We start from the raw sequence: 26,440 nt of genomic DNA on the forward strand, positions 1-26,440 counted from the left end.
AACTCTGACATTGCTGCTGAGTAAGTCTATTTGTATAAATGACAGGCGAAGAGGAGGGCTTCAGGGGGCTGTTACCGTCAGAAAGGCATAAACAGAAGTAGAAAGGAAAGACCATGAGGCTAGCGAGTAGAGGATCTTCATGCTCCGGTTGGCTCTCTAGCTAGCAGTGTAATCCTAAATCCCATTTGATGTGTGCCTTTACACTCCCGGTCCCCATGCTGAGTGCAAGCAGAAGTCATTGAATGGGTATCATTCAAGTAATGCGTGTTCACTTGATGGTGGAAAAGGCATCAGAGCATTTCACAGAGGTATCGTAACAAGATGACATAACTACGCCAATGGACGAGTTTTAACTGAACAGGACACTCAAGGCTACGTAGTCAGTCATTGATGGAAGAAGATAATTTATAAAGACGATAGCTTCAAAGCTTTGATACGTTTATCCAAATTTTGCCTCAAGAGTCTTGCGCAACTCCTCCGCATGAGAGGAATACGAGGCTAAAACACTAGGACGCCGTTCACTCCTAACTCCATCCGGATATGGAGGTATTGTCCGTTGAACCAGATCCACCATTGCGTTGCATTCATCTTCGTACGTGCGAGTGAAGAGGGTTTTCCAAAGTTTGGTATAGCCATTCATCTCGCGCTTAAGAGGGGGGTCGGTATACATCCGGACAAGGTCCCAGTATTCGGGATACCACCCTGCACGTTCCCAGTCAACGATGGCGTTGATGTGGCCTGTATCATCGACTATGATATTTCTGGGTGCTAGGTCTGCATGGGCAAAATGAATGGTATGGTTGTTGCCCAAGTCATGAGGCTCACCCTTGCCCAAAGCATGATGAAACTCCTGTTCAGTATCATAAGGTCCTAGATAACGCCTTTGATAGAGGCCTACGTCTAGTGCACCACCATCTGCTGCCATAATTCGATCGCCCGTCAGCTTTCGAAGTTGAGCAAGATATCCATCGATTTCGAGACAGGTAGCTTTTCTCTGACTCTCACTTAGGTCATTCCAAGCGACATTTAGAGGCTTGCCGGGTATATATTCCATCACAATATAAAAATTCTTACCCTCTTCCCTATCGACGTACCGCGCCTCAAAAACCTTTGGAACAGGAATGGTTGTTGTCTTAGCAATCAACTCCATTGCTTGCCTCTCTCCAGAATCGTCAAATTTCCGTTTTAATACACGGCTCTCATCCAAGCGAATGGGATGCATCCTTGGGACCAAAGGATATCCACATTCCTGGCCATAGCCCTCTGTTAATTGAACTTGAATTAGCATTTGAGGCTACGGTATGTATGTTTATATTAGAGTCCTGAGATTTGGCCATATAGTACCTTTAGGAGTAAAGGGGTCCACGGCGTCTGAATCAGCCATTGCAGAGTACGCAGGTAGCTACAACTAAAGCCTCCAGTTCTGTAAAGTGTGGGTGAGAGCTAAACATATATTAGCACCATTCTAATGATGCGTTGACAAGACACATTTTAGTTACCGAGTATGGAGTGCGGGGCACTTGCAGCACAGTTAAAATGAACACTTGGAGAGATGCCCCAGAGCTGCGAAGATTGCAATGAGATTCGGGTTAATGGTGTCTGCCGTGAAGCCTCCAATGTAACGATGCCCTAGAGAGGCGATGGTGAATAAGGATCCCTAGACTCAGCGGGATGACTTCGGGCGAACTCTCTGCGGGACGGCAGCTACCTTAAATAACCCAAAGAATGGAAAACTCTGCTTAGTCATAACTAGTTAACTTAGTTAGCAAGGGGCGGACTGCAACCAATCATGTAACGAACAAAACGTAACAAGGAGGATCCCGAGGTGTTCTATTAATATCGAATGGATATCTCCCGCTCAGGTTCCTTTTCATTCCATGTACTCTGTACCCGGCGCCTATAAGCTCCCGCTCCTTGAAGTTGACCAGTTGCCTGAACTTTTCATTCCGCTCTAGCAACCATCAGGTCAGCGATTCGCCGAACCTGCTTGTCCTAGACCTTGTAAACTTGTTTCACGACTGGCTAACTTCCAATAACTTAGGCTAATCAATAACAGCACGTCTACGCAGTTAGGCAGGGAACCCATGGGCCGTCCACTGTGTCTTCCATCGGAACTGTCCGCTACTAAAATGGGACGGCGCATTCTCTTTGTTCAATCCTTGAGCGTTATGGCGACAATCACATCGAACGCGTGTCTCCACGCATGGATTTACCAACTCCGCCCCCAAAACTGCATCCACTAAGCGCCCAGCCAACATTTACATGAAATGATCATGCATGGGACAGAGTATACCCACAGGATTCTAAGCTTGATTAGGCAGTTCCAGCAACCCCTAAGAGGGCTGCAACTCCGAGCTGCCAATCCCCGCTCGTTTGATGACAATCATGAGATGGGTGGCAGCCTTCTGAAATGCTCAACCCTGCCATATCTGATGCTACTAACACAATATTGAATGGGTACCTAAAGAGGTGAGTAAAGGAATAGGATCCTCTACTGTGTAATTCCCCCGATTTTCAAGATAAATCGTCTGTTAACGCGAAATTTTATAGGATAAGCCATACCCATATGGTCGTGCGAGATGTAGGTTCCCCAAACACTACAATGGCGAGCTGTATCGATATTCCGTACGCAGAGACGCAGGTTCATTTAGGACAGCTTCTAAGCGCCGAATCTGCCTCTTTTATTCTATTTGCGTCTAGCAGATTTTGATACGGTGAACCCTTGCCAGCCGTTCATGTGGGATAGTGTCCTATTGGACACTTCTGTTGGTCGGGATTGCAGTTACGGGATCAGAGTGTTCCATCTATACCGAGACTTATACCCAATAGGTGTTATCATTGGTAGCATCATGGCCTAACCGCCAGCTATGCATGTCTATATTCATCTTGCCCCGTTAGTTTCACTCGCAGAGACATTCGGGCCATTTACTGGTTGTAAGTTATTGTTAGTAACAATTCCTTGTGAAGTTCGCATCCCTTACTAACCCCCAGACCTGGATCGTTCTTGCTGGCTGGGAAAGAGATAAAAGGAAGCACAATTCCCACTGCGATGGAATTTCTCAACAGCCAGAATTCCAAGCCAGCAATACCATCTTATTTCATCATACTTCCCTACGAACAACCTACGGACTGCAACCAAGGACTGGGTTGCTTGACTCCCAAATTTTACACCCGGTCTCCTCGTTTTAAGGCATACATTCGCTTGTCAAACCTCCCACAAACTCTCAGTTGAGCCTCTAAACCTTGTGGCCATCACAACTCTATTGTCTTCCGAACTACTATCCCTTTTCAGTTCACTACAATGAACAATCTCAATATCCAACTTCTAGGCTGGCCCGGGTCTAAGGGAAAAGATGACAAGCTTCACCGCCATGTCGCACTTCTCGTCTTTAATCCAGTCGACGAAAGGGGAGACTTAGTCCACGTGAGGGGTACACCGGGTACCTTTGAAGCAGTTTGTTTGGAAGGATACGATCCTCTTACCAGTAATAATCTTCTTTATCGCAAACATATCTGTCAAGTTTCGAAGCCCCAAAAAGAAGTTCGCAATATCTGCCTATACACTCCTGTTAACAACCGCGAAAATGGATGGAATTGCCAGAACTTTGTGGGTGATATGTTAAATCGATTGGTGGACCATGGGGTGATAACCACGGCGGATAAGGACGCTGCGATCGACCATATGACCGATTTCATACTCCAGGGGGTGGACCAGGATAGGTGCTAGCGAAATGTTGCTGAGTTGATTGCTGATAGGTTGCAGAGGAGAGGAGAGGAGAGGGACCTTTTCATTTCATTTTGATTTCTACTGGTTTGTCTAGTTAATGGTGTTAAGGCTAGTGTACTTACCGTGGAAGCATTTCAAGTTATGGTGTAGCTATCGGCAAACTACCTTCTTCCCCAAAGTTTGCTAGAGAGAGCCTCTTGTTTCCTACATAGGGCTGGGTTGTGGTACAAAAACAAAAATGTAACTTTTCTTTTGACCAACTCAACTTTTAGCTAGTTAGTTACTAAAGACTAACCAATGAAAATTTATCTATAATATTATTGGCCAGTTGAATATTAACTTTCACCCAATTAAATAGTTATGTCGATAGAAAACTTTTTGATAAGGTTGCAGCGAATAACATTCCCGCAAATCTGGTTCGTTACTAATAAATCGAGGATCAACAACGAGATAGAACGAACTTCACGGCGTAAAGAAAAGTCGCAAAGGAAAAGAAGAAGATAACGTGTTGGGGTTAATAATAAAGGAACCAATATTCATTGATACGTGTACTCAGATATTCATAAACATGTCAAGCGTAAGTAGTGTGCCACTGCCGTGTGTCTTTTGTGTACATGATATTAATTTTTATATAGCATGGAGTTCTGCGGCAATCTGCAGCAAACCAGAGAACAGAGGCGCAGCGGCTAGCTGAGCTCACAGCTATCACTGAGTACCAAGCACTCGACACACTGGTACTTCAAAAGGTGTTTCTTTTGGCCATGTACTCTCTCTCTTGAGAGAAGTCAAGCTGATTACAGGGAAATAGAAAGCGAAGAGTGAATTCTCAAAGGAAGCATTTGACAAGACCTCCGAACTGCTTCTAAAAAATGCAGAATACTATACCGTATGGAACTACAGACGCATGATATTGCAGTCAATGTTTTCAGAGGACTCCACTCAGGAAGGACAGCCGACCGACCATACTCAGCAGCTTATCCAGCAGGACCTGGGTTTTCTTGTGCCACTGCTACAGAAGAATCCGAAATGTTATTGGATATGGAATCACCGTCTATGGCTTCTACAACAAGCCACTGAACGTCTAAGTTCTGCTGTTTCGCGCAAGTTTTGGGAAACCGAGCTTGGTTTGGTAGGGAAAATGCTTAATAAGGATGGACGGAATTTTCATGGCTGGGGATACCGACGGGCGGTGATCGATGCACTTGAAAATATACCTGATGGACCATCCGAATCTACGGGGAAGGAAGCCTTAAAATCTATGACCCAGGATGAGCTGGATTATACCATGAAAATGATTGGAACCAACCTATCGAATTTCTCCGCATGGCACAACAGGTCTAGATTGATTCTCAAGGTCTTAGACGAAAGTGCAGCTGATGATGAAAAGAGAAAGAAGACTCTTGATAACGGTTTGTCTCCCTTTTATCTTCCCACTGTATCAAAGTGCATGACGTCTAACAATATACAGAGCTGAGCCTCATTCATCGTGCATTAATCGACCCATATGACCAATCAATTTGGTTCTATCACCAGTACTTAATGTGCGTCTGCGACATAGAACTTTCTTCTCAGACAATGGCGCCGAACCTGACTACCAAAGACCGTCTGCAGTATCTGGAGCAAGAAATTGAAGCTATCGAAGATATACTGGAGGATACTAACGACTGTAAATGGGTATATCAAGCGCTGATCACCTACACTTTGCTTGCTGCTAAAATTAACAAACATGTGGATGACGTGCAGCAACAAAGGATATCAACATGGCTCAGCGAAGTGATGCGACTGGACCCATTGAGAAAAGGTCGATGGGACGATCTCAAGGAGTCCTTAGCTACGCCAGATGCGTTAATATCAAAGCATTGAGATAGACTTGGTGAAGGAATATGTAATTGAAGCCCCTTTGCATATAACGCTGAATTCTCTTTGAACCGAAGGTTCTCCGTGGCTGCTTTGCGTATGCAGTCTTCAAGAAGTGGCTTCTTTGACCGTATTATATGCCTTCTGGCTATGGCGAATTGTTGACTGCGGTTGCTGCAGGCTAAATATCTGCTACGAGCCCTTTGTCAGCGGAACTGGACCTTGAAGACACCAACACTGTGCCGTCCAGGTGGAGGTTCCAACGGATTTTATGGGCTTTCATTGACATGAAATAGAAAGCTACCCATCATATAAAAATGTTCCCCGAGAAAATATGAATAACGGAAAGTCAAGTCCTGCTATGAATGCATCGACCTTGTAGTATTGAAAGCCAAAACTTGCTCACGAGACCTGCCACCTGTAGCCTCCCTGGAGGAAAGATTCGGAGGTCCTGGTCGTTATTGGGTGAAGAGAGGTTGGATAGGTCTCGCTGGTCTTAGAGCAGGTGAATGACATCGACACACAAGGCTCGCCACTCCGCATATTCATAGTAGAAGCTTACGGGACTACCGTTGGCCTCTATTTACCAGATAACAACGATATGTTGCATTGGAGGCCTATGACAGATCAGATAGCTGGTATATACATAATATATCATAACCCCTGGACTATGGTGCCAGGAATCCCGGCTTCCCGGTATACGGGGCATCTGGAGAAATCGGCAGATCCCAAGACGATCCTCCCTGAGAGAATGAACACGGGCATCAATCTGTAACAGTTGTCCTTTGGCTGCAGTGACCCCTAGACGACCTGTGAAGAGCCGTCTGTTGCATCTTCACCCATTTCCACTCAACCGAGTGCCGAATGCGCGTGGTGGTGTCCTATCGCTAAGTAAATTCACCGGCCAGTGAGCCAGTCAAGGATCATTAAGCGTCACCGAACTAAATTGAGTTGAATGGTGAAACACGCCTGAAGATGCGCTTGACGCAGCCAAGGGGTTTCGACTGGGCCAGAGGATCCAACCAGCCCGTCCGCCTGCCCCAGAGTCGGGGGATCGATCAAAAAAAAAAAAAAAAAGATAACCTGTGTATCCGAGAGTGCGTAATCACCCCTTGTCCTCGCTGGCAATAGCAAAAATAACTCGGCTGTGACGAGCGAGACGCAGAATATCAGTCAAAACGACCAAGAGCAGAAAGAAAAATTAAGACATTTTATTATTTTTGATAGATGGTTGGAACGTGACCCCGAGAGATAAGATCATCAGCCTCTTCCCTTTTAGGCAAACATCATCGCCAAATTCAACTCCGACCAAAAAAAAAAAATAAAAATAAAAATAAAAATAAAAATAGGACAACCATCAACCAACCTGGTATTTATTTGATATATTACGCGACCTCGACAACCCTGCTGTATATCGACCCTGAATTTCCTCCACCCATTCTCCGAAGTGTAACGTTACGTGTTTGTCCCAACTGGTTAGGGAAAAAGGTGGTTTCAAGTCGGACCGTGGACCCCAAAGACGCTGCAATTCTCCGCTGCAATTCAACCTCCTCCCTCTTGTCTGGGGATTCCATATGACGATAATTATACACTATGGTTGTTAGTCCGGAGAATACTGACTATGAAGCGGTAGGCAATTCCCCTTCTCATCAGTGCTCTCTGAACTTCGCTCTGCAGCAGCAGCCTTGGGACACGGAGGACTCACGTAACTATCGTTAGGACACCTTTGAAGACGCCCGAGATACAGCACAAGACAGCGATAACCCAAGCTCCTCCAAGCCTCCTCGGTCTCTAACGGATAGACGGCCTTCCAGCAGCTCTGCAAGGTCTCCTTCCACTCCCATAGCGACAGAAGTCCCTCCGCTACCGGTACCGTCTTCCGAGGTCGAAGAAGATGGGCAGAGCTCCGTTATAACCTCACCCGTATCACAAGTGGGAGAGGATACACCTAGGAAACAGAGACGGCCAAAGTCACCGTTGCTGACTACCCACCGGCTGTCATCTTCCTCCCTCGACGACGTTAACCTCTCAAATTTAAAAGAGGACGATGATACCAACGGCACGGGACTCCCCCTGTCTCCTGACCAACACTCGGATGTTCCTCCAACGCTTCCATCTAAAGATTCACCACCCAACCAAACCCGTCTACAAGGCCTATCAGCTTCAGTCCCCTCTGTTCCTTGGGGTGCGCCGCCCGCGACAAAAGCTCTTCCTCCAGCTCCTCCAAATGCTCCAGCTCCCCCGTCAAGAAAGCTCACCAGTCCGTTTTCCTGGCTTTCTAGAGGAAATACAAAGGATAGCAAGAACTCATCGTCTACGAATGGAGCTAGGAGGAATACAGGAGCCTCTGTGTCTACAATCATGAGCAACTCAGAACAACTCGGGAGACTCCATGAAGGAAGCGATGGAGAAACCGGAAGTCTGGACTCCCGAGGCCAGGCACGGAATAGTTTGAAAGATCAATTCAAGCTGCTGAGGCTGCAAGATGAAGGTGTTCCTGTTGGAACCGATGACCAGGCTAGCATTGGGTCGGGGGAAGGGAAAGGATCTCGCTCCTCTGTTGGCATCCCAGGGTTAGACGCAAGCGAAGCTACTACTTCGGCTGCTCCCTTGCCGTCTCCGATAGCAACGTCTCCGCTTCCCTCCACAGTCAACCCGGAACTACCTCCCGGAACGGTATCCGGCTTTTCAGCATCTGCTACAGATGCCGCAGCGCCGGTCGACTGGGAGCTCTGGCAACAAGTTGTGAATAATGGTCCTGAAGCATTAGCCGGGGAAAACTCGGAGAAATTGAATGCTGCGATCAAACGAGGTATACCGCAGACAATTCGTGGTGTCATATGGCAGGTCCTTGCGGATAGTAGGAATCCTGAGCTAGAGCATGTGTACCGGGAGCTTTGTGCACGCGGTACAGACAAGGATCCGAGTCGGTCACTCAGCTCGACGTCCATAATATCTATCAACGGAAATTCTGCCGGAAGCCCAAAGGAAAGGGAGTCCATCTCCTCTTCCCGTTCCTCAATACGCTCCGATAGCTCTACCCAGGCTACCAGCTCCATTCATGGGACTGCTACTGGATCTACGTCAGAAAAGGATTCTGACTCAGTAGCAAAGGCAAAAGCTGCCCTAGAAGCTGAGCGTAAGAGACGGTCAAAAGAAGATGCAGCTGCCTTGCAAAAGCTGGAGAAGCAAATCCGCCGAGACCTCGGGTCCCGCACAAGCTATTCGAAGTATTTCATGTCCCAACGCAATCAGGAAGGATTGTTCAATATTTGTAAAGCCTATGCTCTATACGATTCAGGTGTTGGCTATGCTCAAGGGATGAACTTCATTGCTATGCCGCTCCTGTTTAATGTAAGTGAGCCTGTTTCAACCCTTGCTACGATCTAACTAACATAAACCTTGTGCAGATGGATGACGGTGAGGCATTCACCCTTATGGTAAAGCTTATGAACAAGTATGGGATGCGAAACATGTTCATTCAGGACATGCCGGGCCTCCATCTCCACCTCTACCAATTTGAGCGTCTGTTAGAAGACCTACAGCCTGCACTTGCTTGCCACCTGCATCGACGAGGCGTTTCCCCAGGGCTCTACGCGACGCAGTGGTTTCTCACCCTCTTTGCTTATCGTTTCCCGCTCCAACTCGTTCTTCGAATATACGATCTGATATTCGAAGAGGGCCTCGAAAGCACCATCTTACGATTTGCTGTCGCCATCATGCAACGAAATGTAGAAACACTTCTTGCTATGAATGATATGACCACCTTGACCAACTTTGTCAAGGAAAGACTTTTTGACGTATACATCGATCAGCAGCCAACTCCTAGCTCGATTCTAGAATCTGGGTTCTTCGGCAGCTCAGGGGCAAATGACAAGGAAATCTACCGTGCAGATATCATGGTGGAGGATGCGTGTGCCATTCCCCTGACACCTGAAATGATAAAGACTTACACAGAAGAGTGGGAACAGAAGACCCGTGCGGAGAAAGAGCTTGCGGATGAGCTAGAGAACTATAAACATACCATCGCTACTCAAGCCAGCCGAATCCGCTCTTTGGAAGAGCATGCAGAAAAATCAGACAAGGAACACGTTCAGATAGCATCTAAGCTTGTTCGGGTCAAAGTCGAGAACGAAGAACTCAAAGATATGAATGAGAGTATGAAAGTTGAGGTAGTAGAACTCAAAGCCGTGATAGACAAACAACCCGCAGAGCTTGAAGAGAAACTCCGGACCGAAATGGACCGTATAATGCAGCGAAATATTGAGGTACAGAATGAGAACCGGTCCATGGAGGAGCAAATGGCAGAGATGGAGAAGGATTTGGTCGAGACAAAGATGAAATGGGCAGAGGTACGTATCCTATACTCTTTCCACGCGGGTTCCTGCGAGAGAGAAAAAAAAGCAAAAGAAGAGAAAAAGAAAAGAAGGAGGAAAAAAGAACAAATTCCCTTGGACCGTTAAGCATTGCGTAACTGACTTTTTGGTTTTCAAACGTATAGCTATCGCAAAGCCATGAGGCGCTGCAGCAGAAGCTCGGAGATTTACGCAAGACACTGAACCAATAATAGATTTCGATTGCCGTACTGAACTTCGATTTAACCTTGATACCAAGAGTTCACCGTGTATACCTCGATTCACCATCCATCTCCAGTGTTGGCGGTGCAGAGTATTGACATGTATTGTTCCATTATGTCTTTGGAAACACAACCCAGTGTGTATTCTGCTAGCTATCTCTATCTCACTATCCGGATTTCCTCAGGCCATATCTACTTCGAATGTATCTTTCCCCCCCCTTTATCTTTGTATGTATATGGATTGGGTTACCCTTTTTAGCGTGTCCGTTGATCAATTTCTCGCATGGCATAGACTCTGCTGCTCCAGGTTTATATCTCCTTGTGTTCCGAGTTGGCTTACCGGGATTGACGCTACCTGTAGACCTATTTTCCCCCCGGTTGCTTATTGCTGAAGACTTAACGGAGGTATTATTGACTACCATCGGCGATGACTACTTATTCCAGACATGCGTTTTGCTCATCCGATATGAGATATTACTTCCACATGAAATAGCCCAGGACAATGCCTCTCACCGATAGTTAGTGCACGAGCAAGGCTTTCTTCGGGTTGTCACCAGCGGAGAAGGCATGGAGACGTCTAAGTTTCGGGCTGGTTATCCTAATAATATACACGGACAGCGACAAGGAACCCCGGGCCAATATTATTATAGTATATTGATTATACGCTGCAATAATAAAATAGGGGTTAAGACACCTTCACTCCGTATCTCCGAAGGACCGACGTCGCTGATCTCCTTTGACAATGCTGTCCAACCTTCTCTCTCGTTAATTCCTATTTGCTGAGCCAAAGCGAGCGTAGCGTCCGTACTGGCACGGAGAGTCCGGAATCTCCACAGGAAGCATCAAAGCACATTTTTAAACATCGTATCCGTATGTCTATGTCTAATGCTGAATCTAAAGGAACGCCGTACGCTTTATCTAATATTTTCTGCACCATTCCCTGGCATAACTGGACATATTACCATAACCCGAAGGGCAAGTGGCCCGATACCTCGAAGAATCAGGTATTCCGTGAGCAAATTCGTACTCATAAGGTGACATTAAAAGAGCTAATTAATTGCAGAAAACTGAGAGAGTGGAATGAATTATCGGCATCAGACGAAGAGCGAAGGTTGCCTTATCAAAGGTTACCTCGTAAAGCCTGTTCTTGTTCGAAAGCCTCAAAGAGTGCCTTGAAATTGCCAGCTCCGAATCCGTCAAAATTGTTCCGTTGAATGACTTCGATGAAAACCGTGGGCCTATCAGCGACGTGTTTGGCGAATATTTGAAGGAGATATCCACGTTCATCGAAATCAACTAGGATATTTTGCTCTCTAAGGGCTTCAATGTCTTCGTTAAGGGTCATGCCGGCCTGCGCTAGGCGCTCACGCATGTTGTCGTAGTACCCCCTTGGGACGGAGATGAACTTAACCCCTCGTTCACGAAGAGTGGTGATTGCCTTTAGGATATCGTCTGTTAGAAAGGCAATGTGCTGTACTCCAGCCCCGTTGTAATAATCGACAAATCTAAAAATAGCGAGTGTAAGTAGCAAACTGACAGGCGCATGGAAAGTGACGAGCGTACTCCTCGATCTGAGATTTCTTCAAGCCCTCAGCTGGTTCATTAAGAGGCATTTTTATGATCTCATTAGGTGAAGCTATGACAACCGAGCGCATGGCAGAATAATCCGAGCACATGTCTTTATCATCCACGCTCCAATAGCGGTGGAATTCAAGGCACTTTTCATAGCTAGTTTCATCCCACATTAGCTACCGATTAGCAGCACGGCAGGTCAACAAGTAGAGTACGTGGTACTTACAAGCTGACGGTAGGATCAAGCCCATCCCAAGGTTGGTTTCCCACACAGTGGTCAATATTCATGAAATCAACCTGTGGAAGGTAACGTTCAATTGGATCGCTCTCATCAACCGGCTGAAACCCGGGCATGAAGCAGCCCTTGTAGTTTCTGCGATTAACGAGTGTGTGAGTTGTATCTCCATATGATCCAATTGTGCAGGTTTGGATCACTCCATTACCCGCGTCCTTGATAGTAGTCGGTTGATGCACAGCTTGACCCCCTGCAGCAATTGCCTTGTCGAAAATGGGTTTGACATCTGCGCTGACTCGGAACGCGATATCCTTGACCCCGTCTCCGTGCTTTAAGAGGTGATCCTGTATTTCCTGGAGTTGTTGCTTTTCCTCCGAGGTCGTTTTGTAATCCAGCTTGTTGCAAGGGAAAGAAATTATTGGTGAGATGAAGACAAATATCACGTCTCCATTTTTTATAACATGACCAGCAATGTGATTTGATCCATTCTCTGGCCCTTTGTAGGCAATTGATTTGAAGCCCCAACGAGTGATATAATAAGATGCGGCCTGTTTAGCGTTGCCAACATACCAAAGAATATGGTCGAAACCCAGATACTCCGGTCCCAACTGGCTAGGGACAATATCTTCTTGAGGAGGAATAAAAGTCATAGTGATGGAGTTTTGTATCTTCTGATAAATTGTAGCCAAGAAGGTTGAAGCAAAAGAATAAATGGTTGGTGTCAGTTCAGGTCTGTGTTGTGTGTGTATGAAGTCAGTCTATATATAAGGTATAACGGAGTTCTTTGATGACAAGATAGAAATTGCCACCTTCTTGCATATAAACAAACGCCAAGCCCACACGGAGTGTCGATGATCCATTTTTTTTTTTCATTTGAATACCGTCGGCTGAAGAGATCCGTATTATAGTTAGTGTCAAGGACTGCGTTCTAGCTAACACGCACACTAAGAGCATCAGTACATCGGTGTGGCTAGGACAGGGATTGTAGGCAAAGACAGGGGGCTATATTTGTTCCACGATTCTGTCATACCTTGAAAAAGCACAAGTAAACTGAAAATCTTTTAGTTTCTGATATTTCTTCTTCTTTTCCTGCTAGCCATAACTAACGTTTGGAGCATGATGCTTATACGTCAAGTCTAGCATGCCAATGGCAAAAGGCTAACTCCATGTGTAGCGAGTGTATCCAGGCGATGGGAACTGATTTGCTTCTATGATTAACCTTAGCATGATTTAGTTTCGGCTGATCTTCAGTAGCCATTGGTGATCTTGCTGTTAACAATAGGGAGCATATATAACATCTGTGGCTGAACTTGAGTGACTGCACTCGTTTGTGTGACTCTGCTTCTATAATTTTTAAAGGCAATGACCACCTATCCAGGCGAGGTTCCCGAATGATTTCTGCTCCATATTGGCGATCGCAGAGGAGGAGCGAAAAACGTGTACGAAGGGCGGAAATTAAAGGGAAACGGCTGGTTCTGCATGCAAGATTTCGAAGTGAGAAGATGGCTAGTCAGCCATGCCTGTTGAAAACGTCAATGCCTGCTCATTACCTTCCATCTGTACACCCCGTAGGGTATACTGTTTGTGTAAATCCTCCATGCGCGACATTCAGGTCAGTTTTCTGCGCTATAACTGATACCCAACGACAATTCGTGCCGAACGGCTGGGATTCAAAACCCCTCATTGGTGATAGGCTCGGGTCGTGAGGAGAACATTAGCTTGTACTTTATGATCTCCACGATCTCTAGCTGATCCGGGGTGGGTGGGATATTGCCATCCTGTGCCACAGATTGTGAACTCGTACCATCGCGGACTGTCGATTTTCGCCTTTGGATGACCGCTATAGGCTTCGGTAGTTTTTTAACTTCGCCTGTTAGACGTTGATGTTGGCCAACAGTAAGATACACACGCTTCATCCAACCTCTGTCAGATGGGTCGGCAGCTGGGTCGTAGTCTGCGAATATGATCCGGCCAATTGGTGTCTCGACTTTACGTGTATGCTGTGAGACATCGGGTATAGTATCTTGTATCTCTTGGTCATCGCTCTCTGGGAGATTAATGGTCCCTTGGAGCTCTAGAATGGCTAAACCGGATGGTGTCTGGAGGAGCTGGGGCAGTGGGTTGGTGACCGTCTCTGTCGAGCACCCATTCCTGTTGCTTGATAGAGATATGTGAAGCGGAACTGTGGGCATGTCGCATATAAAATTAAATAGCTGGCCGTTTCTTGCTGGAGCTTATATTTACCCTGGATCTGACACCGTGGAGGAGGTTGTTTTCGTGCTGGCGGTTAGAAAATATTCCACCTTTTAGCTGCACCCGGTCATGTGATCCTCTCCTGGCCTCACCTCAACATCTAGATCTAATTCAGTTCTATGTCATATTCTACATAGCAGAGCACTAAAGAGAAGTCTATTGAGATGGCTACATCTGAATAATAGACTAGGCTTTTAGAGGATAGGTTGCTTGCTATACAAATAGAAATGCATAGTAGGCTAAGGATATGATATCGGCCACCAGTGTTTATCAAATTACAAAGACAGGTAAAGAGCTAATAGAAGAAAAGAGAGAAGGGCTGTTTAGGTATACTCCCTTATGTAAGTCCAGAGAGCTCCTTGGGTCTTAGCAACTCTCCTACATGTAACATATTGACTCGGAGAGTTCCAAAAGGAGTGAAGCTAAATGTATTTCCTTATCAATACTAAAAATTTAGTCTGTATCAGTAGATCTACCATTCAATCAAATCCCCTTGGTAGCTATATTAGGTGAATTAGTTAAGCCAGCTGTGGCTATCTTAGCTTATCAAAAGCTAATCAGGGACCCAATACTCATGTTGATATGAAGAAGTGACAGCTACACACAAAAGACAACGCGTCCTAAGCAAAGAGATAAGCTCTATCTACAAGGGGAAGAATGGCGCAAGCTCTAGGAATAGAATAAAAGTAACAGTTGTTATAGAAACACCCCTTACCCTAGGCCATCAAGCTATATTAATCAGTCCCAGCATTCCAGCTTGAGAAGAGACCAACAACTGGCTATAACACCTCACTATATCACCTTAGGGATGTCCCATACTACTTCGAAGACATGGGTTTCAGAAGAGACCAGAGAGTATGAAGCCTGGATGAGAGTCCGTGATAGTATGTCATATGTTGTGCCGAGATCACCATTTGTGCCAACAACATTCAAAGAATGGCTCGCCCTTAGGCTTTTTAAAAAGGTGGAGGATAAGCACAGGATGGCCCGGTCACTTGCTATCAAACAGCAAAAGTTTTGCAAGACTGCCACGAAGACAGACAAACTGTTCAGAGGAAGGAGGTTAAGGGACCGGCTCGGTCTGGTCCTGGCAGCCGAAACAATATGGGGCCCCTTATCCGATCCAGGCAGTGGACGCCAGAACGCGTACTGGCCTTCCCGCGATGAGTTCAAACACGAAGGAGATGACAGGTGCCGATCTGGATATTCCAGATTCCCACCTTTGCCGAGAGTTCTAGCGAACGAAACTGTGAATTGGAAGCAGCGTAAACCAATTGCGCAATACGAATTTGACAAAGTCGGAAAGGTGAAGACGAAGGAAGATTACAACGCGACCGACATCAGCATTGCAGCCGCCGTTAGATATATTGGCAAATCATTCATCCGCGACTTAGATTTTGGGAAGATCTGATCGGTTTGGATAGGGTGGTCTCCATGCCTGCCTCGAACGACAGCACTCGTATTCTTATCAGCGTGACATAGCGTTACTGCATCTGTCTTCTAGATTTTTCAAGCCCAGGATAACATCATCTCTTAGAGCATTACCTGCCCCACTTGCGTTCAACTTTCCATACCGGAGATCACTCAATTCCCCCACGGTGGCTTCAATTTGGCTAGCGAGCTCTGACGTTTCTGAATCGAGGGAGTGTATATTGGATCGCATGGCACCACAGGCCCTTTCCATATCAACCAAAAGCGTCTGTAGGGTGTGGCGATCTTCTGGCCTGGTTACCAGTCCATCCTGCTGGCCAAATAGTTGGATATCCATATCAGCCTCAGTTTTATCACCACGGGACATACTGGTCACTCCTGAATCTAGCTGAGCATTTCTCAGTTCTTCCTTTTGCTTCTCTCCGTTTTTGATTTCTCTTTGAATGTTTTCCTGGACTAAATCGATATCCTGGGCACGGAGGTATTGTAAGTCACGATACAACGTCCTAATCTGCGGGTGAGATTGTAACCGTCTCGGAAACAGCTTCGTAAACTGTTCAAGTGATAGAACAGTTGGTAGTGAGGAAGGGGATAACAAGAAGTTTGTGAGAATGGATTCCTCGGACGGTGCCATGGTATAAATTGAATGTATGGATGATTGTGTCGGGTATTGATTACACTTCCTCACCAAGGAACGGAGTGTACCAAGACATGAATGGATTTAGGCCTATTTCGTATCAAACGAGGGTCCGTCTTTGTGTTCTCTACCAACGTTTCTAATTTAAATTAGTTTGTAGCGTACTTTAATTATTTCAAACGACTTGCTTTTTGATATCGAACTTGCGAAGTCGCAAACCTTGGTCGTCGCGCGTCGCGATTTCCACGTGACCGGTTTACAGGCTTACAGTCTAGAACTGATATTTACGCAGCGATAATAGAGTAAATACGGTAATATTTCGAACGCTTAACACATGCGTAATTTTCACCTATTTCGTCTCGTCGCAACACCGTGAAGGGGCGCAAGCAGTGATACCAAACAACCCTGGACGCAGCAAATATATACCTCTTTTTGCAAGGCATCAGTGAAAAGCAAGTGCTTTTGTTATAGGTATACCCCGTACGCCTTCTCTTGTCCCTATCCGTTTTCAAACTGCTTTGGATCTGAAGCTAACTGGGATTTTAGGAAATTCATCCGTTCAGCTCAAGGCCACAAGGGTATCAAAGAAAGGCCACTGTGGTGATAGAGCTGTCAATCTGTCCCCAGTTTAAAGTGCAATTTGAGCTAGCGCTCGTTTTCGCACTCTGGCAAGTTTGTTTGGTAGCTCAAATAGGTATATTTTGAGCGCGAATTGTCTACTTGGCCTGATTTTCCATCATAGCGTCAGTATCAGACTGGCTTCTCAAACATTCGTCAAGAACGTATCACTACATTGATTTTGCGACTTGAGTTGTTTTGCAACTTTGCTTACTTTACACTATTCGCAAACATGCCTCTCAACCATCCGATATACCATAAGGATGAGACTGTGCTATGCTTTCACCATGATATCCTCTACGAAGCAAAGATAATAGCATTGCGGCTGAGTGATCCAGAAGATCGAAAGAGCCCTTACGAATATCGTGTTCATTACAAGGGCTGGAAACATACGTATGTTATTACCTTTACTCTCCCTGCCAGCACGCAATATGGAGTTCGTTCAATAGATTCAACGACAGGGGCGGATGTTCAAATGTTTATTCCACGTTGGACAGGGATATTAGAATTTCTAGTTTATATTTGGAGATGATGGGCTGGGGGTATTAGCTGACAACTTTTTTTTTCTTTTCATTATACACAGGTGGGATGACTGGGTTTTCCAAGATCGACTTCGAAAAGCTACAGAGGACAACAAAGAGCTCGCCGCTACGTTGAGACGTGAGGCAGAGGCAGCCTCGCGCAAGAAATCTAAAAAGAAAAAGACTGCTGCAGCTTCTGACCGGGGTTCCACCATCGGAAGCGATGACAGACAATCATCTATCCCAGCCAGGGGAACGAAACGGGGAAGAGACACGGAGATCGAGAAGGTACGGATGCTTTATATTGCCACTTCTTATTCTTTAGCATATTCTCTTTGTGCTAATTGTTCCAATCAGGAGGATGAATTTAATGCACGCCCGTCTATTCGCATAGTAATACCAGATAATCTCAAGGCGCTCCTTGTGGATGACTGGGAATATGTTACCAAAAATAACCAGCTTGTTCCACTTCCAGCAAAAGGACCGGTTTCCACCATACTCGATCATTACTTTGAAGAAGAAAAACCCAAACGGGCCAGTGCTTCGGATATTGACGTGCTCGAAGAGGTGGTGGCCGGAATTAGAGAATACTTTGAAAAGTCACTCTCTAAGATTCTCCTTTACCAGTTTGAGAGACAACAATACCAGATGATCAGCAATAAATGGGAATCTGGAGCTGAAGGATACGTTAACAAAGGGCCCTGTGAGGTGTACGGTGCTGAGCATCTTGCACGTCTGTTCGGTATAACATCCCCGAAATTAAGCCATATTAATTTTTATCCGGCATACTGCTAACGAGTGTCTTGATAATTTAGCATCTCTACCTGAGCTTATTGCTCAGACAGGGCTGAGCCAGCAGGCTACACAGAGATTACGTGAGGAATTATCAAAGTTCTCTATGTGGCTTAGCAAACATTCTGACCGTTACTTCTCTGCCAAATATGATGCTCCAAGCAAAGAATACATTGACAAGGCCAAGGGCGTAAACAGCCAGGATGCTCCTGGTACTGCCACGGCCCGCCTTTTCGAAATGGACAAGCAAGATAAGTCCGACTAGACTTGCGATTAATTTGATTGCTATCCGCTATGCAATGTTTTCTACTCTCTTATACTTTGTTTTCTTGAGAGGCCTTGTTCTATTTGGTTTGGGTCTTCTGCGGGCTTGTGTGACCCGGCGCTGGATTTCTTTCTTATAAGCGAGGTGGGCTTCTTCAATGCTTTTGTTACAGGCTCTGGTGTAATAAGTAACCAACAGTCCTCTTTCGTGCATATTTTCTTATTTACAACATATACCCTGTATACCTGTCGCATTGCACAGTGTGGCGCGGAAGGTCAAGATAGTACACATTGTTGCACAAGGTAGAAATCAATATCGCAATTTAATAGGAGTTCCATTTTAAGGAGCAATATAAACATTGAAATTTATTCGAAGGTAGAAGATTATTTCTAAACGGAGGCACACAGCATTTACCCACCCGATGTGTGCTTCGTCTCCATTAGAATATTTGGCTGTTCTGGCTGGGATATTATGGTTGTAACATCCTCCACTGCCGCTCTTGTGATGCGCTTTAACTGGGGCTTCCAATCTGCATCGCGCCACTTTTCCCAGTTGATCAAATCATCGTTCGCTCGAATGCTAAGAGTCGAATAGCCTTCCTTGATAATCTGATGAACTTCTCTGGGGCTGAGCCTTTTCTTTCTTGCGGATGGAGGAGGGGAAGCTGTCGTTGATTCACCACTCTTGCTACCAGGTCGGGATGCATCCGCTGAGTCAGACACAAATAACAGGGAGTGAAAGTGTGTTGAAACGCTGATTAGGGCATTGATTGAAAAGGTTGAATTGGTGGAGTGGGAGGATGTGGCTGAAAGATGTTTATAAACATCACGGAAACGCTTCAAAATAGAGTCCGCTTCCACCACTTTGTAGAAGAGGTCATCATAAGACGACGGGTCAGGGAGGAAGGTATCGCCAGCGGATATGCAAAAGGTAATAAGATCGATCAGGTCTGTAGTGACAGTTTGGATATGAGGGCTATGTATAAGGTCCATTGAATACGTAGTTAGGAAGCGTGTCAGCGTAAGCAGGGCTCGCCAGAGCTCGGACCAGTGATATGAAAAGCGAACTTTGTTCGAGGATGCATATGTGAGAAGGCGGAAGAGTACGATGATTGTGTGGCTGTGCAGTTAGCGTTAACATCAAGTTGTGTAAGGATACGCTAGATAGTGATCTCACCTGTATAAATATGTGTCAAGGCTCCGGCGAAGGTTATGGTTTATGGTATCAACTAGAATGTCAAATATGACAGTTGCCAGAACTCTCTCCCCATTTACCAATGGGAGGTGCGGAGCTCGCTGACGACAAAGCCTTACCCTTGCATTATTCTCATCACTGCAAATTTGTTTACAGATAACAGGATCCTCCACTAGGTTTCGAAGTGAGAAGAGATTGGCTTCTGCATACAGCGCCACTCGAGCTGAACGGTATGCATGCTGCAGTAAGTATGATGTCAATGAAAGGAAGCTTGCAAATGGAGCCTCTTCAGATCTCTTCTCGGCGCTGGTGGTCACTAAGGCGTGACCAAAGAGCTTGTTTGCATTTACGAAATCATAGATGGCTAACAAAACAGCTGCTTCTGGTGATGGGCTAGAAAAATGTATTAGCATCGTGGAGCTCGTACAAGCAAATCAGCCAGCTTCACTCACAGGACCTTGAAACGCTCTTTCATCTCTTCCACGGTGAGAGGCTGGCTTTGGTGTCTTCGTCCTGGGGCGAGGAAGCCAAAGCTGAAAAATGACAGAGTTGTATTCCAATTCCAGCCCTCAGGAAGATCGTCTTGAACGGAAATGTACGAATTCCTGAGAGAAGCGCATGCGACTCCCGCTCCTCTAACAACCTTTCGTATCGCAATTTCATTTACGAAGTCATTCAGTCGTAGCTGATAAGGATTTTGAAAATCGAATTTGTTGTAGTTGGCTAAGAGGCCAAGTAACAAGAAGGGCCTTAATACTTGCGTGTGGGTATCAGAATCATGTATGAACTTTGGAATCCGTTAACGAAGCCTGTCAATGAAGGTAAATAGCAGCAACGAGTTGTTGAAATTGAGCTCACCTTCATTAGCGATGGAAAAAGATCCCGATGGATAAAGTATGACATAACCCCTGTCTTATACGCGCCGGCAACCATTGCCATAGCAGTATCAATGGCTTTTACCCGAACATCCACTGTCCCATAGTTAACAAGATACTTCGGTTGAGTCACGTTAGGATTCGAGTGCTTACGTGAACTGCCATTCCGTATGACTGAATCCAGAACGGTTACAAACTCGGAGCAAATATAGTCAACTTCATCGAGCCCTGCGAGAACTGCTATGATATCCGAGCTTGGATTGGTATACCTCTTTGATAATGCACTGGCCAGGAAAGCAGTTAAAGTCTGCCAACACCCGTTAGATATTGAAACATTCTGTGGATAAGGGTATTTCCGGGCCTGACCTCTAATGCATTCGCACTCGTCGTAATATTCCCAGAGGCTGCTTCTTTGATAGCACGAGCAAAGAGTTGTTGTGTTTGAGACTAGATAAGTTAGTACCGCCAGAATCCATGCATAAAAAGCACCCTAGAATCTTACTTGAAGGTGTAGGATGTCGTGAGAGTTAATACTAGCTATCATTTTCGACAGATACACCCTGTCTGGCTGAAGGAGGAAGAACTCCCGCCAGAAACCTTCTGTGGGATGAGCATAGTCTGAGTTCTAGGACACAACATTAGCATAACCATCCGCGATATCATCATTTTGGAGGCCTGAAAAATAGCGTACAAATAGTAGAGTCTCGTATAGCTTCACTATCTTTGGCTGAAACGTCTCAGGCCGGGTCTGCTGAGTTAGAGGAGAGGATTCCATGGTAGTGTCGCTTGTTTGATCCGCCTCGTTTTGATAGCATCGCTGTCTCGAGACAAACTTGAAATGGGTTTTACTTGCGGCGTAGCCGAGTGAATATTCAGTCAGTTATGGAGAACCCCCTAGTTACATCACAATGATATGCATGCCAGCATGACCAAGGGCTGTATCATCAAGCTGGCTGATCTCGAACTCGTTTGCTTGCGAAGTTGATGCTAAAGTGTTCTCCCTTTATCTTACTCAGCAATGCTGATTGGTCGAGTGCCGCCAGTAGCATCAAAACGAATATGCATGCATAAAAAGGGGTAATTAGAACGGGGAACACGCTTAACTAACTCGTCAACCAGCTTACGGCTAGGTATTCACCTAGTTATCGTACTGAGCACCCTAAACATGGACACGCATCCATCGCTTCAAGAAAAGGCGCACTCCCGATAAATTCTCTCTTTTATTAGCCAACGTAGTTATCTTGGCTCATAAAAGATCAACTATTGGTAACTAAACCGCTTTACTGACTAGTCAGCTGCTTTCGCAATAAATAGTTATCGGAACGACTTCGCAAAATGATACCTAGGCACCAATGTTCATCAGCAACTATGATATCCCACCATTTACAGAATACCTTACTCTCTATATCTCATTCGGGCTATACTTAGTCTTATCCAGGCTTGGCTACCGTGTTCTTAGAGCTTTCAAGCGTATAAGAGGGCCCGACTTCCTGTCTTCGTGGAGAGACAGTTATGCAGATATTACGTCCTAGTTTTTCATTTTCGAATCTAGGCTGGTACGACAGAGTCCAGGCCATGATATAAACCGCTTTATATCCAAGATCCAAGAAATCCTGATCATTGTTCTCCGTTTGACTCCGATTTGATCAAAAATGTGACGGTTGTCACCCCTCTTAAACCCCTACCGTTATCTATGAGTTATCCGCTACTTCTTGTGATATATACCCTGGAACCTGAATATGGAGATACTACCAATAAGTATGTGCTCAACCGCGTGATGTTTGCCATATATCGCTTAGCAAGTATACAACCATCGGTGACTCTTATCGTCTGAGTAAACTTGATACCATATTAAGTGTAAGATACTGTACTTGTTTATGGTTGGTCTAGGATGCTTGCCTTCGAGAGAGGATACCTAGGCGCCCAGGGTTTCAAGATATCGCTAGTTTGTGCATGTTCTAGGGAATATCAATCTCTGTCAAGCATTGTTAATTTACAGGAATTGCACTGAAAGCCTCGCATGGCTATGGTCCTAGGTTCTCAATAGCCTTTCCACTGCTACAAAAAATTCTCCCTTTAGCCCGCGCTTCCTCGGGCATACCAGCCTAGTGCATGCAGAACCCGCGGCTACCCCCTGTTCGTTTAGACTAGCCACGGAGGGACCGAATATGGCTGTAACTTGGCATTCAGTAGATCAATCCTCCAGACGTTTATCGTACTCGAGATGTCTAGATGTGATGTGATCTTCCTTATATGCATGAATTGGTAAACAATGACACGAATCTATGCTCTGTTCTATAAAGTTGCGGGGCCCAGTGACGTATACCATATAGAAGGAAGATTTCGATGAACATGGGTTTGATCTCAAGAAACCCCGAGCTAGCTGCCGATGAGGATTCAGCCACAAAAACCAAACTGTGGGATTCAACATAATATTGGGTCGTTCGTCTCCGCACCTGGCACATTCAGAAACATTCAATGCCCATACCTGCTCCTTGAACGGATTTTATCGCCATATCGGATGAATACGAACGGAATCAAGGACATGAGAAGGCTCAAGAATCCCAGCAAGCTACACCCCCATGCTATACCCAACCGGCGAAACATTGGGACAGCAGCAAGTGGCAACACGGCTCCCAAGATACTGCGGCAACAGCTTGCAGCTGCCATGGCACTGGCGGCGTATTCGTGATAAGCATCGATCAGATAATTAATCAGAGCCACAAATATGAGGAAGAATCCCATCCCAAACGGTATACCCGCCAGCATGGGAACGATCCAATGTATATCTAGTGAAGCACTCCATCCGAGCCAAAAGAGGGCAACCATGTACAAGGGACCTCCTAGACATGCTAGAGGGAGCCGCTGGTATTCCTCGATGGAAGACCAGCTGGTTCTTCTTGATTTTGCACGCTGCAGGAATGAGTCATATGCTAAGAAGATTCCCAATCCGATACCAGCTCCTACAGCGACTATGGACTGGAGTTAGCAAGCCAATCTCTGTTTCTGTTTTTGGCACCAGCACATACTAGGGAGAAAGGCCAATCCTGCGATACCATCGCTCATCCCGTAGACTCCCTGAAAAATCAGGGGATACGCTTCGAAGTACATGACTTCATCAAATCAGTCAAAGTTATATAGTTCCGAAGGCAAAAGTGGACACTCACAGAATATTGCACTTGCATATGACAGATAGAGGCAAGTGAATGATAGGATTGGCTCACAGAAAAGCATGTAGAGTGGGCGGGCAAGCGCCTTGGTGACGACTCCCTCACCACGCCGTTGCGGCTGCTTCACCAGGGCAGGCTGAAAAGTTTCCGGGAGAAACAAAACTGGAACCAGAGTTACACCAGCAAGGATGAGCGACACCCAAAAAATCCATCTCCATCCCGCAGTTGCAACAAATCCTGCGATTACTGGAGCAAATTGCGGGCCGGCAGCAGTGACCTAAGTCGATCATTTAGTAACATGCAGGATAATCGGAGCTGAGAAGGATTCAAATAATTACCGCCATTGAGAGGGCCATAACTCGGCCCCGAGTCAGAGGAGAGCGGTATATGTCTGCAAAAATACCTCCAGTGACTGCAATTGGGGTGGATGCGAAGATACCGCATAGTGATCGAAATATGATCAACGCCAACCAGCTCGGGGCCACAGCGCATGCAAGTGTGAAGATGGTAAAGAGCACAAAGCTCCCAATCATGACCACTCGTCGGCCATAAACCTCACTCATGGGCCCGAAGGCCAAGGGTCCAGTCACGTATCCGATCAAGAACACGGAAGTGGGCAGAGCAAGTTGAGATTCGCCCTGTACGTTCAATGCAGCAGCAATGAACCGAATTCCGCCACTGGGGATGGTAGAATCAAAGACGCTGTTGAAGAGAGTTAGAAGACCGACGAATGCCACAAAGGTTTTCTTACTCTGCCGCGTAATGTAAGTGAGTCAATCTCAGGAAGCTGGGAGGATGCTAACTTACACCATGCCAGGTTGCAGGTTCCAGAGGGTTGTTTACCCTACCCATTATACTCTCTCCACCGAATTATTCTGGTTGGATCCTAGGCTTTTGGATGTATTGACTGGTGGAGAGCCTACTATCAAGTTGGTCCTCTCTTGAGAGGTCCATACTCGTCCTTTTTATGGCGAGATATGGAGTTGGTGGGTGATTTTTCAGATTGATGCCCCCTCATATTTTCATTATTCAAATAGTGTTTAAGGGAATCAGGAACTTTATGTCGTTACTTTAAGCTTGGGAGCGGACTGCTAGGCTGGTCTTAGTTGTATGCGTGGGGTTTCTTTGCGTATTAACTCCAGGTTAGCCTATCAACGCTGCTCAGTCTGGATGGGGATGGTGATACGGCCGTGTCCATACCCGACGTGGGATACGGGCCACATACGTGGATATGCAGCCGGAGACAGGGAAGTTACGAGGTTAATGAGCTGATACTGCTTCTGTCCCGACTATTGTTGACATTTTCGACATGATTATGGGCAAGCACAAGAACGCTATATATCTCACGTGTATATGATCCTTTCATCTCAGCCTTTCAACGCGTAACAAAATGGAGTCACTCGTATAAATGAGTACATCCTGGTTAAGGGACAAGCCGTTAGCAACGGTGAACACGCCACATGCACATCTCGCACCTCCGCACTGCATGGCAGGTCTGTATGTTTGTACCGATCGAGCTTGGGGAGGGCATTGAGAGTTGGTGCTACAGAGTAAGTATAAAATCAAGATAGAATCCTAGAGTCCTGGAGTGAAATATCAGTCAATTGATACCTACCTTCACTGACTATATTTCTTACGCAAATTGCCCTTATTATTCTATACACGACCGCCAGTGCCTGTTTTCAATTCAACATGGCGATACCTGTAGTCAGCCCAGAGTCGACCGCAGCTGTTGCGGACCTTATCAGGCTGCGTGAGCAATTCGTCAAGGAAAGACTCATCTTTGTGGAGAGCAACCGAATGATCCCAATTCTCAAGCTTCTTGGAGCTACCCATGAAGACATGGAGAAGATCAAAACCGTTAGCAATAGCTTGCCTGACGACCCTACCCTACCCTTCCGGAAAAGCAAGAACGCCCGATTTTGCTTCGATTTTGAGCAATCCAAAGTCCGCCGTCTTGAATTTCAGCCTTTCATTCTCTCGGCTGATGAGGATTTTGTCAGGCATGACTCAGGTCAGGTCCGGAGATTTGCAGAGGTAGAAGACGATCTCCAGGGCAATTCGACACTGCAAGCCCTATTCGTATTCAAAGCATTGATCTTCCATGGGGTCCCGTTCAAGCAGCGCCCGAGGCTGAATTACGGGACAGAGAACTTTGTCTGCACCCTGTTCAACCTGCGAACTGTCACTAGCCCGGATACAGTTGGCGAGCCGGCTCTTGAAGGCATGCATAGTGACGGTGTGGATTTCACTATGACGACCTTCCTGGGCAGCGAAAATATGACGGGTGACAGTGCAACAACGTTTGTGCACGACATGCGCGCAAAAAACGCTCTGCGTTGGAACGAAGTCAACCCGGAGCATACATTGGGTAGCCATCAGCACCGCGAATTCTTGGATACGCTGCTGTTCGTTGACCACGAACGAAAGCATAGCCTCTCCCCAGTCTATGCCATCGACCCGAGCCGTCAAGCCACTAGGGATATGCTCATCTTCTTCACCCGAAAGCCAGCAGTTGAGGGGCATCCATCACATCCTTTCGATTCGTTGAACTCCCACATCTCTCTTCCCATGGAGGTTGGCTTAGCTTAAGCATACAGCTTGTCCCCTTTCATTCTCTTTATCTTTTCCCATTTCTCTCTCCTTCTGTCATTTCTCTCTTCTATTCACTCCTTCTATCCTTATTCAGGTATCAAAAGTTAGATGGGGTCAATCAA

General features: G+C 46.0%; 13 protein-coding genes across 15 annotated transcripts; 7 read left to right on the forward strand and 6 right to left on the reverse strand.

Annotated features, from left to right (window-relative positions):
* Nucleotides 1–36: 36 nt before the first annotated feature.
* On the reverse strand, nucleotides 37–6,485 carry TERG_07159 (uncharacterized protein). 3 transcript variants are annotated; one of them, XM_047750341.1, is made up of 4 exons: nucleotides 1,500–1,658; nucleotides 1,345–1,443; nucleotides 1,075–1,263; nucleotides 385–918 (listed from the first exon to the last, which is right to left on the reverse strand). In XM_047750341.1, the coding sequence occupies exons 2-4, from the start codon at nucleotides 1,382–1,384 to the stop codon at nucleotides 440–442; spliced, it is 708 nt and encodes a 235-aa protein (XP_047607162.1). In that variant the 5' UTR covers nucleotides 1,385–1,443; nucleotides 1,500–1,658; the 3' UTR covers nucleotides 385–439. The 3 variants fall into 3 exon arrangements, with proteins under 3 accessions (XP_003232311.1, XP_047607162.1, XP_047607161.1); XM_047750340.1 differs by having other exon boundaries at nucleotides 385–1,263; XM_003232263.2 differs by having other exon boundaries at nucleotides 37–1,263; nucleotides 1,345–6,485.
* On the forward strand, nucleotides 3,302–3,727 carry TERG_07161 (uncharacterized protein; the record flags this gene model as incomplete). The annotated part of the gene is made up of 1 exon (XM_003232265.1): nucleotides 3,302–3,727. One exon carries the CDS (start codon nucleotides 3,302–3,304, stop codon nucleotides 3,725–3,727), a length of 426 nt encoding a protein of 141 aa, XP_003232313.1.
* TERG_07162 (uncharacterized protein) lies at nucleotides 4,632–5,201 on the forward strand (the record flags this gene model as incomplete). The annotated part of the gene is made up of 1 exon (XM_047748720.1): nucleotides 4,632–5,201. One exon carries the CDS (start codon nucleotides 4,632–4,634, stop codon nucleotides 5,199–5,201), a length of 570 nt encoding a protein of 189 aa, XP_047604708.1.
* A 509-nt stretch (nucleotides 6,486–6,994) lies between the features above and the next one.
* On the forward strand, nucleotides 6,995–10,047 carry TERG_07163 (uncharacterized protein; the record flags this gene model as incomplete). The annotated part of the gene is made up of 3 exons (XM_003232267.2): nucleotides 6,995–7,213; nucleotides 7,304–8,938; nucleotides 8,995–10,047. The coding sequence occupies exons 1-3, from the start codon at nucleotides 7,178–7,180 to the stop codon at nucleotides 10,045–10,047; spliced, it is 2,724 nt and encodes a 907-aa protein (XP_003232315.2). The 5' UTR covers nucleotides 6,995–7,177.
* Nucleotides 10,048–11,032: 985 nt separating this feature from the next.
* Nucleotides 11,033–11,374, forward strand: TERG_12522 (uncharacterized protein; the record flags this gene model as incomplete). The annotated part of the gene is made up of 1 exon (XM_047751467.1): nucleotides 11,033–11,374. The coding sequence occupies one exon, from the start codon at nucleotides 11,033–11,035 to the stop codon at nucleotides 11,372–11,374; it is 342 nt and encodes a 113-aa protein (XP_047607163.1).
* Nucleotides 11,375–11,954: 580 nt separating this feature from the next.
* On the reverse strand, nucleotides 11,955–12,617 carry TERG_07164 (4-hydroxyphenylpyruvate dioxygenase; the record flags this gene model as incomplete). Its single annotated transcript, XM_003232268.2, has 1 exon — nucleotides 11,955–12,617. The coding sequence occupies one exon, from the start codon at nucleotides 12,615–12,617 to the stop codon at nucleotides 11,955–11,957; it is 663 nt and encodes a 220-aa protein (XP_003232316.2).
* Nucleotides 12,618–13,637: 1,020 nt separating this feature from the next.
* On the reverse strand, nucleotides 13,638–14,159 carry TERG_07165 (uncharacterized protein; the record flags this gene model as incomplete). The annotated part of the gene is made up of 1 exon (XM_003232269.1): nucleotides 13,638–14,159. One exon carries the CDS (start codon nucleotides 14,157–14,159, stop codon nucleotides 13,638–13,640), a length of 522 nt encoding a protein of 173 aa, XP_003232317.1.
* An 869-nt stretch (nucleotides 14,160–15,028) lies between these two features.
* Nucleotides 15,029–15,631, forward strand: TERG_07166 (uncharacterized protein; the record flags this gene model as incomplete). The annotated part of the gene is made up of 1 exon (XM_003232270.1): nucleotides 15,029–15,631. One exon carries the CDS (start codon nucleotides 15,029–15,031, stop codon nucleotides 15,629–15,631), a length of 603 nt encoding a protein of 200 aa, XP_003232318.1.
* A 57-nt stretch (nucleotides 15,632–15,688) lies between these two features.
* Nucleotides 15,689–16,285, reverse strand: TERG_07167 (uncharacterized protein; the record flags this gene model as incomplete). Its single annotated transcript, XM_003232271.1, has 1 exon — nucleotides 15,689–16,285. One exon carries the CDS (start codon nucleotides 16,283–16,285, stop codon nucleotides 15,689–15,691), a length of 597 nt encoding a protein of 198 aa, XP_003232319.1.
* Nucleotides 16,286–17,721: 1,436 nt separating this feature from the next.
* TERG_07168 (uncharacterized protein) lies at nucleotides 17,722–18,484 on the forward strand (the record flags this gene model as incomplete). The annotated part of the gene is made up of 2 exons (XM_003232272.2): nucleotides 17,722–18,169; nucleotides 18,243–18,484. 2 exons carry the CDS (start codon nucleotides 17,722–17,724, stop codon nucleotides 18,482–18,484), a joined length of 690 nt encoding a protein of 229 aa, XP_003232320.2.
* Nucleotides 18,485–18,894: 410 nt separating this feature from the next.
* Nucleotides 18,895–21,328, reverse strand: TERG_07169 (uncharacterized protein; the record flags this gene model as incomplete). Its single annotated transcript, XM_003232273.1, has 8 exons — nucleotides 18,895–19,603; nucleotides 19,661–20,071; nucleotides 20,131–20,465; nucleotides 20,537–20,649; nucleotides 20,707–20,860; nucleotides 20,920–21,000; nucleotides 21,056–21,178; nucleotides 21,245–21,328. 8 exons carry the CDS (start codon nucleotides 21,326–21,328, stop codon nucleotides 18,895–18,897), a joined length of 2,010 nt encoding a protein of 669 aa, XP_003232321.1.
* A 1,700-nt stretch (nucleotides 21,329–23,028) lies between these two features.
* On the reverse strand, nucleotides 23,029–24,575 carry TERG_07170 (uncharacterized protein; the record flags this gene model as incomplete). The annotated part of the gene is made up of 5 exons (XM_003232274.2): nucleotides 23,029–23,525; nucleotides 23,583–23,666; nucleotides 23,721–24,000; nucleotides 24,062–24,475; nucleotides 24,531–24,575. The coding sequence occupies 5 exons, from the start codon at nucleotides 24,573–24,575 to the stop codon at nucleotides 23,029–23,031; spliced, it is 1,320 nt and encodes a 439-aa protein (XP_003232322.2).
* Nucleotides 24,576–25,415: 840 nt separating this feature from the next.
* TERG_07171 (uncharacterized protein) lies at nucleotides 25,416–26,315 on the forward strand (the record flags this gene model as incomplete). The annotated part of the gene is made up of 1 exon (XM_003232275.1): nucleotides 25,416–26,315. The coding sequence occupies one exon, from the start codon at nucleotides 25,416–25,418 to the stop codon at nucleotides 26,313–26,315; it is 900 nt and encodes a 299-aa protein (XP_003232323.1).
* Nucleotides 26,316–26,440: the final 125 nt, after the last annotated feature.

The sequence above is a fragment of the Trichophyton rubrum genome (genome assembly GCF_000151425.1).
Source record: "Trichophyton rubrum CBS 118892 genomic scaffold supercont2.9, whole genome shotgun sequence".
Lineage (NCBI taxonomy): Eukaryota > Fungi > Ascomycota > Eurotiomycetes > Onygenales > Arthrodermataceae > Trichophyton > Trichophyton rubrum.

Coding starts and splice junctions, on each gene's coding strand:
- TERG_07159 (XM_003232263.2), bottom strand. CDS start 1,384: ATGGCTGATTCAGACGCCGTGGACCCCTTTACTCCTAAAG. Junction 1,264..1,344: donor GGACCCCTTTACTCCTAAAG/GTACTATATGGC, acceptor TTCAATTAACAG/AGGGCTATGGCCAGGAATGT.